The sequence below is a fragment of the Eublepharis macularius genome, chromosome 19 (genome assembly GCF_028583425.1).
Source record: "Eublepharis macularius isolate TG4126 chromosome 19, MPM_Emac_v1.0, whole genome shotgun sequence".
In the NCBI taxonomy this organism is placed as follows: Eukaryota; Metazoa; Chordata; class Lepidosauria; order Squamata; family Eublepharidae; genus Eublepharis; species Eublepharis macularius.
The window spans coordinates 16,255,429-16,267,480 of NC_072808.1; the positions used below are offsets into that span (position 1 = coordinate 16,255,429).

The 12,052-nt window shown below is 46.3% G+C and overlaps 1 protein-coding gene across 1 annotated transcript; it reads left to right on the forward strand.

Moving 5' to 3' along the window:
- Positions 1–284: 284 nt before the first annotated feature.
- Positions 285–11,966, forward strand: LOC129346353 (organic solute transporter subunit alpha-like). Its single transcript, XM_055003703.1, has 7 exons — positions 285–391; positions 711–862; positions 4,091–4,164; positions 6,273–6,428; positions 7,940–8,051; positions 8,960–9,212; positions 11,013–11,966. Exons 1-7 carry the CDS (start codon positions 325–327, stop codon positions 11,441–11,443), a joined length of 1,245 nt encoding a protein of 414 aa, XP_054859678.1. The 5' UTR covers positions 285–324; the 3' UTR covers positions 11,444–11,966.
- Positions 11,967–12,052: the final 86 nt, after the last annotated feature.

A 12,052-nucleotide genomic window follows, 5' to 3' on the forward strand; every position in this document is an offset into this window, starting at 1 on the left:
GGAATTAGGTTTCTGTCCTCCACTTTACTGGCTGTAACGGTGCTCAAAATTCATTGCATCATGGCATGGCGTCACGGCTGCCTATTTTAGTTCCGATCCATGCTGCTAAGAGCATTTCAACCTGAACCACTCCCCTGTTCCTGCACAGAGGAACACATGCCCTGTTCGACAGTCCTCGGCAGGTGAAGATGGACTTAGCCCTGTTGCCAAGACGCTCATTTCAGGGCCTGTGTCAATGATTAATTCAGTGACTAATGATGGGCAAGAAGGAGATGATCGATTGGGGAGGGGGCAGCGGGACACACTTGCTCTGGACAGAGAAAAATGGTCCGTGCCCCAAACTGTTCCTTCTCCAGCGGTCAGTTCCCTTTGTCATCTGAGATCTTTCCAGGTAAGGATGAGGAAAGCCTCGAGAAGGGTAGAAAACATCCACGAAGGGCAACCAGAGATAAGGTAGAGGAGCAGCAACCGGGCTCGGTTTCGGCCAGGGTTCTCCAGAGCTGTTTTCAGTGCTGAGGGTAATCCTCGGGATACATTGAAGTAAAATCATCATATGGTGAGTGCCTTTTCCTCACGCCAACATATCTCAAATATCTGGGATTAGGAGGAAGGGCTTCATTCCAGATCAGAAAACGTGCTGTGCAGCAAGAACTAGAAAGCTGCGTGAGGAAAGACGTCGTCTCCTGACCCATTACTATCCCCTCCCACAGTTATCAAGGCTCAGATATGGATCTTCTTGGTTCCAGTGGTCTTGGGGCTTGCACAGGTCGGCCTCTTCCTGGAGGAGACAGGTTTCTTCCTGCGCCAGGGCAACAGCTCTCACCGCACCACCCTCTCGCTCTGGATCCTGGGGGTTTATCCGGTAAGAACAGGCGAAGGAACTGTGCGGTTTTCTCTCTCAGTCCCGCCGCAACTTCTAAGGTGGCAATCCTGTAGAGTTAAGATTTTTAACATTCCTTTTATTATAAGGGTTTATAATCTTTCAGACTTTCATATACATATTCTTAGAATAAATTAATAGTGCTTTCTCTCTTTCATTGTTCCATCTTTGCTGAAAGTTTCATCGGAACAACATAACTGGCCCAAAATGTTTCTCTTTTCTCATAGATGCAGAGGAGTTAGCCGTGTTAGTCTGTAGTTGCAAAATAGTAAAGAGTCTGGTAGCACCTTTAAGACTAACCAACTTTATTGTAGCATAAGCTTTCGAGAATCACAGTTCTCTTCGTCAAATGCATGGAGGGCAAGAAGAAACTGGTCAGATATATAGGTGGAGAGGGGAGGGCGGAGTAGATGCAAACAGTAGCTTCTGATACGGAGATCAGTTTGCTTCTGTAAAGGGAATCTGTTACCTGTGATAATGTGATAACCATTCATAGTCTCTATTCAGTCCCAGCTTGACAGAGTCAAATTTGCATATGAATTCCAATTCAGCAGCCTCCCGTTGGATTTTGTTTTTGAAAGGTTTCTGTTGAACCACAGCGACTTTTAAGTCTTTGGTGGAATGTCCTGGTAGATTGAAGTGTTCTCCCACTGGTTTTTGGACGTTTCCATTTCTAATGTCAGATTTGTGTCCATTTATTCTTTTGCGTAGAGGTTGGCTGGTTTGTCCAATGTACAGAGCAGAGGGACATTGTTGGCACATGAGGGCATATATCACATTGGAGGATGAGCAGTTGTAAGAGCCAGAGACAGTGTAGTTGACGCCATTGGGTCCTGTAATTGTCAGTTGCCTAGGGAACTTAGATAAGGCCACACATTCTTTAGGCTATTGTCTCATGAGAAGGGAGAAATAGGTACAAGAAGAGCACATTCACTCCCCATATCTATAACTTTTGGAAGTCGGCAAGAAGTGAAAAATTCAGAGTCAGCAATAGGTAGTGACCCAATAAGGGGAATGAAAAGGTTACATTGATCGCGAGACTAGTTAGAGAACTGAGAAGTAGCCAATTGAAAGAACTGTAGAGATCAGATGTATGTAATGACCAATTGCAAATCGTTCAGCAGGTAGTTCCTTTTGTACTGAAAAAAATGTCTTTAAAACTGCTTGTAAGCTTCATGTTCTTTGGTACTCACGGCTCCTTCGAAAGCTGGGTACCCATATTGCAATATTCAATACAATCATTGAAAGAAGCACTTGTCTTTCTCCTCCTTTTGCTCTGAAGAATCTGGGTACGGGCAGATGGGCATTTTTTGTGTAACAATCCTACACATAGGTATTAAGAAGAAAGTCCCATTGAATCTCTGGGTAAAAGACGTTTAGGATTTTGTCACTACCAAGACCAAATAAAGAAAATGTGGGATTTTCCACTTTTCATATCTACATAATAGATATGTGCCCTGATGTGTCAGAGTGGATAGATAAGATTTATGAATATGCATCAATGGCCAGATTAACTACTTATGTACATAATAGACCAACAGCTGAATTCTGGGGAAAATTGAAGGATTTTTTTTTTACTACTTAGGCAAAAACTAAGAAGAATTATAAGGTAACTTGGTACAAATATAAGAAGATAAAACACAAGGAAACGACTAACTAAAGCAGTTGACAAAGTTTGTATAAGTAACCAAGGAGAGCTATTACATAATTAAGCTTTGTTATTATAAATATTGACTGTCTCTTTCTATTAGTTTAATCTAATTTCAAATGTAATGCTTGTATAAGTTTCAAATTAATTCCAAATGTAGCGCTGTATACGTTTCTTTTACGTGCTTTCTACTGTTATATTCTTTCTTTTAAAAAAAGAAAATTGGGGGTTGAAAATCAAGACAACATCTTTCTGTTTTCCTTGCTGCAATGCATCTCCGGTCTGCCCCCAAACTCATGGGGCACACAGAGGTGCCTAATTTGGTTTAAAGACATTTGTAATGTTTGGTATATTCCTTCTCCATCACTTTAACATGGGTGTGTGTGTAGTACTGAATACCAGCATCATTTGCGGGGCTCTCCCAAGCCTTTTTTAGAAACAAACTCAGCACTGCTTTCACATAGGGTGGCCAGCTCCAAGTTGGGAAATTCCTGGAGATCTGGGGGGGGGGGGTGAAACCTGGAGAAAGTGGGGTTTGGAGAGGAAAAGGACCTTGGCGTGGCATAATTCCATAGAGTTCTCCCTCCAAAGCAGCCATTTTCTCCAGGTGAACTGATCTCTGTGGCCTGGAGACCACTGGTAATTCCGGGAGATCTCCAGCCACTACCTGGAGGCTGGCAACCCACTTTCACACATGAAAAAATGTGCAATTATCAAAATATAAAGGCATGCAAATTAAAAAGATAACTTTGATTTTAAACTTTATTTGTAAAAACAAATCTAATTTTCTGTTCTTTAGTGGGATGCCACGCCATATTACTTCAAAAGAGGGTCATACCTGAACATAAACCTTCTTCTAGGACATGTGCCAAACACTCAAGATTGCTCCTCATGAATTAGTCTGTCACAGCTGCCACCTATTGTCTCCATGCTCTCGAGCCTTATATACAAGAAAGTGGCACATCAGGTGCAGCTGGTGAGGACTGGAAGTCAGCATGCACCAGGGTTGCCAACCTCCAGGTAGGACCTGGGGTTCTCTTGGAATTGCAACTGATCTCCAGACTACAGAGGTCAGTCCTCCTTTAAAAAGGCTGCTTCCGAGGGTGGACTCGATAGCATCACATCACTGCTGAGCTGCCTCTCCGCCCAAAACTCTGCAACCCTCCTCAGCCCCACTTCCAAATCTCCAGGAATTTCCCAATCTGGAGTTGGCAACCCTAGCATGTAGATTTCACAGGACTCGGGTGGCAATCCAAATTTGGATTAAGATCTCCAGCATACAGAATAAAATGAATTCAATAGCCCAGAGGAAAGGTTAGAAAGTGGTGCGCACAACCTAAAGTTCTATCTGTCCATTGGTTTATCACATGTGAATGCTGTCCTTCCTCCAAAGGACAGATAGGAAGAGCGCGACCAACCCCAGGTCACCCATTGATCTTCACAGCCAAGTAGGGGCCTGGTCTCCACAATCGTGGTTCAGTGCTATAACCACTACCACATACTGCCTTCCTGGAAACAAGGTGCAAATCTTCAACATCCTGACGTCTCTCCTCTTCCAACAGGTGTTCAGCATCACTTCCCTCCTCAGCTTGTTTGTCCCACGAGCATCTTTCGTATGTACATTTGTAGCCTCCATGTGAGTTTATTTATTTACTTCATTTATACCCGACAAGAAAGCTAGGAAGACCTCTGGTCAGGCTCTGCCAGTGAGATCCCCAGTTACTTCACTGAAGATACTTCAAGAATCCAGGAAAAGTTTCTTTATTAGAGATCCATCAGTATCAGTGCACTCAGAGCCAAGCTACAAGTGACGCCTGACACAGGTTGGACACTTGTCAGCTTCCCTCAAGTTTTGATGGGAAATGTAGATGTCCTGGTCTTGCAGCTTGGCTCTCCATTTAATTGAAGTTTTCAGAGCGCCAGTCTATGGGAGGGAGAACATGCAGTTGGGAGGGGAGTGTAGGCGTCGGGCTCTCGGTGGGCACCACCTTCCCCTCCACTGGGTGTGTGTATGTGTGTGTGTGGGGGGGGGGGGTTCTGTAAACTTCAATTAAATGGAGATCCAAGCTGTAAGACCAGGATGCCTACATTTCCCATCAAAACTTGAGGGAAGCTGACACGTGTCCAACCTGTGTCAGGCGTCACTTGTAGCTCGGCTCTCAGATTACAGCATTGGCAGAAGGGACGTAAATGGGCAAAGCAATGTTAGTTATAGGGCAGGATTCCCGCCTTGGGATTTAGGTGTGCAGGGCCCAGGAGGTTGGAGGGGGTAGGGAAAGGGAAGACAAGGATGAGCTCATTTCATGTCTCAGGGAGATACGGCTCCGACCGGCATGTCAAGGACACTTTCCCATGCCAGTCGAGAAAGCGAAAGCAGCCACCTGCAAGATAAGCGATTCACAGCTACACAGACTGTTACCCAGATAGTTCTTTACACATTCTCAGAGGCCCAGAGTACAGAGAATAATAGACATACATGGCAGATAAGCAGGGCGCATCCAACACCTCTTTGCTTTGGGGAAAAGGCATTGCTTGATTTCAGTTTCCAAAGAGAAAGGAAGGCATTCTTCCTGTACAGCTACAGGAAAAGGTAGCCCAGCCCTAGGGTTACCAGGCCCCCTCAATCTCCCAGCGGGAGATTGGAGCCTGGCTCTTACCTGGGGGGGGGGTGCGCGCGAGCATTTTCTGCGCGCTCCTGCAAGCGTGATGACATCACTTTTGTAAAGTGATGTCATCACACAGCCCCTGGATTGCACTGTTGGGGGCTGCTGTGGAGTGCAGGAACACTCCTGCACTTCGCAGCAGCCCAAAACGGGCCTGATCTGCACCAAAACGGGCTCGGATTGGGCCCGTTTTGGCGCGGGTCGGGCCCATTTTGGGCTCCTTTGGAGCGCAGGAGCGTTCCTGTGCTCCACAGGGGCCCACAACGGGCCCGATCTGCGCCAAAACAGGGCCAATCTGTGCCTGTTTTGGCACGGATCTGGCCTGTTTTGGGCCCCTGTGGAGCACAGGAGCATTCCTGCGCTCCGCAGGGACCCACAACGGGCCCAATCCGTGCCAAAACAGGCCCGATCCGCACCCTTTTTTGCACGGATTGAGCCCATTTTGACGTGGATTGGGTCCGTTGTGGGCCCCTGCGGCGCACAGGAATGCTCCCGCACTCCACAGGGGCCCCGATCCAGGCCAAAACAGGCCTGATCCTGGCGGCTGCTGTGCGCGGGGGCACGCATTACCGCAGGGTGGCGCGCATGGAAGGTGTGCGCCCCCCCCGCTGGCCAAGTAAGTAGGGGCGGGGGTGGGAGCCCTACCCAGCCCAGATACATGAGAAAGTCTGTGGCCAAGTACAAGATACGTGGCCGTGATCGGCTTGTGATGAGCTCAGCCTTCTAGAGACAGCTGGTTGGGACCCACCCCACAGTCCCTATTATTTTCTAAGATTCCTGGAGAAAGCAACCAATGGCCCCCATGGCATTCTTGGGTACTCTGTTGGGGAGCACTGTGCTAGAGTAGCACACCTCCCTTGGTTTCCAGGTTGATTTGGGAAATTGGTCTGTGCTTGCATTACCTGCTGGGTGGAACTGGGACAAGAACAAAAAAGTGGCGCAACGTGGTGGGTGGGTTTGGCTGCGATGAGCCATTCCCACTACAAACTAGGTGGTGTTAGGGCACCGCTGTACCCGATTGATGCTCTGCCGATGGCTGTTGCGATGCATTTTAATAACGCTCCCGTTCCTGCCGCTGCAGCTATCACTCCATCACCCTTTGGAAATTCCTCGCCTTGATTCGGGATTTCTTTGGCGGTTCACACCAAATGCTCCAGCAACTGAAGGGCCAGCGGGTTTCCCCAAACCCATTCCCATGTTGCTGCTGTTGTTGTCTTCCTGAAATTTCAGCCAACCGGTAAGAGCTGACCACGTGCCTGGAAATTTAAGACAGTCTCTTTGTGCCGTGCCTGTCCTCTGCAATTGAATCAAAACATCCCTGCTAATATATATTTTCCCTCCATGGCTATGATATTAATCTCCTTTTGAAGGTCTACACGAGCCATGTTTTTAACAACTTCAAGGTCCTTGTCTTTCAAATTCTATCTATCTATCTATCTATCTATCTATCTATCTATCTATCTATCTATCTATCTATCTATCTATCTATCTATCTATCTATCTATCTATCTATCTATCTATCTATCTATCTATCTATCTATCTATCTATCTATCTATCTATGCTCATACGGCAATAGCTTTAAGCAGAAATTAAAATGGGAAGAATCTTAATGTCATTTCTCAGAAGTTTAATTATTGCCGCTATATATTTTGCCACAGAAGGAGTAACGGAATCATTTGTATCCGATAATAACCACATCACCTGTGCTCTCATATTAGGTAGTTCCATATTTTTAAGTAGAGGGATGATTAAGCTAGCCTTCATTAAATATGGGACACTGTATAAGCATATGTTCAATGGTTTCAGTTTTATCATATGGGCATCTGCATGTTCTCTTAGCATATAGTACTTCCTTGTATTAACCTTCCAAAACTGCCGAGAGAAGAGCATTAATTCTTGCCAGAGTAGTATCTCTTCTGAGCTTTGGTACTGTCAAATGATACTGTCAAAATGATAAAATATGCCCCGTATTCTGTTTCCTACCTGTGTGTACCCTGCACTTTAAGTTCTGCAGCTTTAATAAAGTAAACAAAATGATTGTTTTACATATTTTATTCTGTCTGCTATTTATGGAAGGGTAGCCAAGGCATGGAATATCCACCCCCCGGACCTCTGGAATTCCTGCTGAGCACGAATCGTATTTGACTACTGGGATTCCATCAGGAATTGCCGGTAGACTTTCAACTTATCCTTAAGGATTAGAAACTCAGGAAAGCTGAAATTCTCGAAACTGTTACTTTTCTGTCCTCCTTTCTACAAAAATCCAGGAGTTAGCCGTGTTAGTCTGTAGTAGCAAAATCGAAAAGTCCAGTAGCACCTTTAAGACGAACCAACTTTACTGTAGCAAACGTTTTCAAGAATCACAGCTCTCTTCGTCAGATGCGTCTGTGGTTCTCGAAAGCTTATGCTACAGTAAAGTTGGTTAGTCTTAAAGGTGCTACTGGACTCTTTTCATTTCTACAAAAAGATGGTCATGGCACCACCGGCATGACCACCCGTTGCCACCCACCCATTGAAGACTGCTGAGATAGCAGCCGCACTAACAGAGATCCACTATTATCGTTTCCTTGATGTCCTGCGTAGTTTGAGTAACAGTGAATCTATTGTTAAATGTATGCAGTTTGGATTTCTTAGGACTTTAACAATGAATAGTCCTGCATTGCATAATGTCAAGACTTAGAGTTTGTGGGTTGCGAAGTATCCCCTGCTTTCCTCTTAGCCAGTCCATTTTTCCTCTGCTTCTGCAGGTCAAACTTGCGATATATGACAGTGGCTGTGTACCAACTCTCTCTCATCCGGACCATCCTCTTTTTTGTCACCCTTATCCTTTGGACTGATGAGAAATATGATTACGGTGATGTGAGTTACTTCTGGCCCCTTATCATCATGCCCAATGGGGACAGATAAGTGCTGGCAACGAAAAACGCACTTTGATTCATCACGGACGTCCCCATGAAGCATGGAACGGCCACATGGCATTTCTGCTGAAGCCACCGATTGGTTTAAAAGTGGTGGCGGGTGGCCGTCTTTTCCTCTTGGGGGTTGAGTTGAGAGCAGATTCAGATTTATTTAATTCGATATATAACCAGCACACGTCTCTACAGCAAAACCAGAGTAACAGAATAAAGACACACTAAAATTCAAGCTATAAAAATACATTAAAAGCTGTCTACAAGATTTACTTTAAAATTCTCCACCTTCTCCATAGAGATTAAAATCAAAGTAAAAAGATACTCGTTCTCATAAGTCCCCAGCCTCCCAGCTACATTACGCTTTGTCTTTACAAATCTTGCGGGCTATAGCTAAAAATTTGGCAGAATTCAATATTGTATTGGGGATTGGGATCGAAAAGTAGCTTTCGGCATATTCTTTCTGTAAGCCCATAAAGCCTCTTTCATAAAAAGTAGATAAGCTTTACTCTGCTGTCCTCATAGAACCTACAGTGCAATAATACGCAATCGATCGATTCTATGTTCCCTGACCCACGCGGGCAGAGCCGCTCTATCAATGGTACCTTTTCGTACCCGCCTTCTGTTACTGCTGATAGAAAGATGTTACATCTGTCCATTGAGTAGGCCCTGCAGTGTGTTGGGATCTCTACCAGTTGATAGCAGATTTTTCACCAGGGTGGGTCGAATGGAACTTGGCTGCTCTTGGACGTCAGTGCATAATAAAGCCATTCTTTATTCCCGCTGGAATTATCAGGAAATGTGCTATATAGCTGTAGACACCAGCATCGCCTTCATTCATCCTTTCTTCTTCCCCAGGTGGGCTACACCAACCCCAACTCCTACATCAATGCTATCATAGGCGTCTCCACGTTCCTCTCCTTCTACGGCTACTTGCTCTTCTACAAGGCCACCAAGCCGGCGCTCCGTGGCTACAGCTTGCGCTCCAAATTCGTCTGCATCATTTTGGTGCTTGTCCTCTGCGGCCTTCAGAGTGGGATTTTGGAGACCATGGGAGCCGTCGGAGCTATTCCTTGCAGTCCACCTCTCTCCCCTGATACCCGCTCCCAAAGTAAGTTGCCTTTATGGTGAGGACAAGGTATAGTGCTTAAAGTATTGGGACTAGGATGTGGGAGAAAGCTCATAGCCTACCGCTAATTTTGTTAGTCTTATAGGTGCTACTGGACTCTTGCTCTTTTCCTGTGAAATCAGTTGGGCTCACTGAATAAGCTTTGTAGCAGAGTTGGGATTCGAACCCAGGACCCCTCATGATGCCGCTCCTCTGGCTGCCTCCTCAGGAGCCTGCCCCACTGTTTCACACTGACATCCTTAGACAGCACTGATGGACTGATTTATTGAATTTATATTACGCCCTCCCCACAAGTGGGCTCAGGGTGGATACAACAGAGTTGGTGTTTAAAGCCCTTCACGGACTGGGACCTGCATACCTGTGGGACCACCTCTTCCATTACGTCCCCTGCAGGGTGTTGCGCTCTGCAGACAAACAACTCCTGGTGGTCCCCGGCCCGAAGGACATCCGTCTGGCCTCAACCAGGGCCAGGGCTTTTTCTGCCCTGGCCCCGGCCTGGTGGAACGCTCTCCCGCTGGAGATCTGGGCCCTACGGGACCTGAGTTTCGCAGGGCCTGTAAAATGGAGATGTTCCGCCCGGCCTTCGGCTGAGTGCCAGCGGGTGTCCTCCTTCTTCCATCTAAGACCACCACTTCTTCTGGGGCTGCCCTCGGCCATCTGCTATGCCCGTATACGGACTCCCAATATTTGTTTAAATAGCCTGCTCCTGGACTATTTTAATGATTTTTTAAAAAATTATTTTTATGTTTTCGTGATTTTAATGTATTTTTTAATGTTGTTAGCCGCCCTGAGCCCATCTGTGGGGAGGGCGGGGTATAAATTGAATAAAATAAATAAATAAATACAACCAGTTCAGTTCAGTAAACCATCACCCCAAAATGGCAGCTATACAGTCTTGACCCCAACCAACACACTCCACAGGGTGGAGGAGATAACCAGGTGAGCCGATAGATTAACCGGTGGGAACCAGAGCAGGGGGCTGCATTGCACTCCCCCCAACAGGAGACCGGCCAGAAGGCTCATCTCTGCCCCGGCATCAGCCATATGCCTGGTGGAACATCTCTTACCGGCCTGGCCAAAGGATAATAAATCATGCTGGAACTGGGTCTCAACAGACAGAGAGTTCCACCAGGTAGGCTCCAGGACAGAGAAAGCCCTGGTTCTGGTCGATGCCAGGTGAGCCTCCCTGGGGCCAGGGACTACCAGCAACTCTTTGTCGGCTGATCGGGGCATCTTCTGGGGTACATACGGGGAGAGGCGGTCCCGCAATCACTGTGACCGCTGAGAGCTCTCCAGGCATTAGCTTGAACCCACTGGAGATTTCTAAGGATGGAGAGGATTTGTGTCTGCGGAGAGAGACCTCCCCTCCCCTCAGCCCCAAATGCCCTTTGTAATGCTATTCCTTGCAGGAACAGCTAGAGGGTCCGAGGTAAGCAAGAAGAAGGGGGAAATCCATGAAAATTGCATCCCCTCCTTGTAAAAAAATTAGTAGCAAGTTTTATAGCACCAGAGGGGAAAATCCCTCCGCTGGATCCCTCCACACACATTCAGGCCACCTTTTTCTTGCAGCCATAAGGGCTAGAAAGGTATCTTGACAAAATAAAAACAGAGATCTCCAGCTAAGTGAATTCTGCACCCAGTGCTACGTTCCAAGATGCTTCTGCAGTCCTGAAAGCCAAAGCATATTCACAGCCCTGTGCAGAGGGGATGCCGCCCGGTTAACAGACTTATTCTTTAGATAGTACTGTACAATTAACTCTTCTTTTCATTTTCATGTTCCAGTGATCTACTATTACTCACTGGCTGTCGAGATGTTCTTTATTAGCATATTTGCCCGTTACTCTTTCCGAAGAACCGAACCACAACCAAACACCCAGCTGGGTACGCACCAAGCCTCCCAGACTGAGACAGCGGCGGCCAACCATCGCAGCCCCGGAGAAAATGCAGCCTGGGAGCAAACAAACACCGGCTTCCTTTGTGAGGAGGCTTTGTGTACGATCGAGCATTCCCCTTTGGATCAGTTCGATTTCAGCACGGGGGAGCCCGTAAACAAACAAGAGGCTCGGAGCAACCCACGGAGCGGGGCATTACGGGCCCAGGAGCTTAACACAAGTTTATCACGGCAAAAAACTTGGATCAAATCAACATCAAGTGGAAGTCAAATCGAAGGCCAGATTGCCCCAGCAGATGCTGAGGGGGTCACCGTTGTATAAGCCACAGGCTCACAACAGACCTATTGATCCGCGGAACATACCACCACTGGATGTAGAGGGCAGCGGCTTAGAATTCCATGCTGGAGGAAGAAAGACAGAGCTGCCCTGAAGGAACACCATCCTGGGGGATTTCAGTCCACCTTCACTAAGCACTGACTGTGAAACTAAAGAGAGTAATTAGTAAGAGCAAGAATAATGAGAAAATAGGGAGTATAGCAGGCAAAAGGGGATGGTTGGAGCCTGGGAAACAAGTTGTGTTCGCTATTGATAATTGTAATTTGTCACCACTACGTTGACTTACATAGTATCTGTTGCTTTAAATATGTGCTCCTATGAGCTATTGCTTATGTTCTTTTTCAGCATTTCTTCAACCCTGTATTAAATTCTTACTAATGCTATGCCTTTGTAAACTTGTATTTATTTACCCTATGGCATTGTTTATGGAAATGTCTTTGATACTGACTGTACTTATCTCACACTATGTAATCTGCCTTGAGTCTCAGGGAGAAAGGCGGACTGTAAACGACAAAAATAAAATAGAAATAAATATAGCACTTCTCAGTGTCAAAAAGATCCTATCATTTGTCCTCGCAATCATTGTGGGAAGAT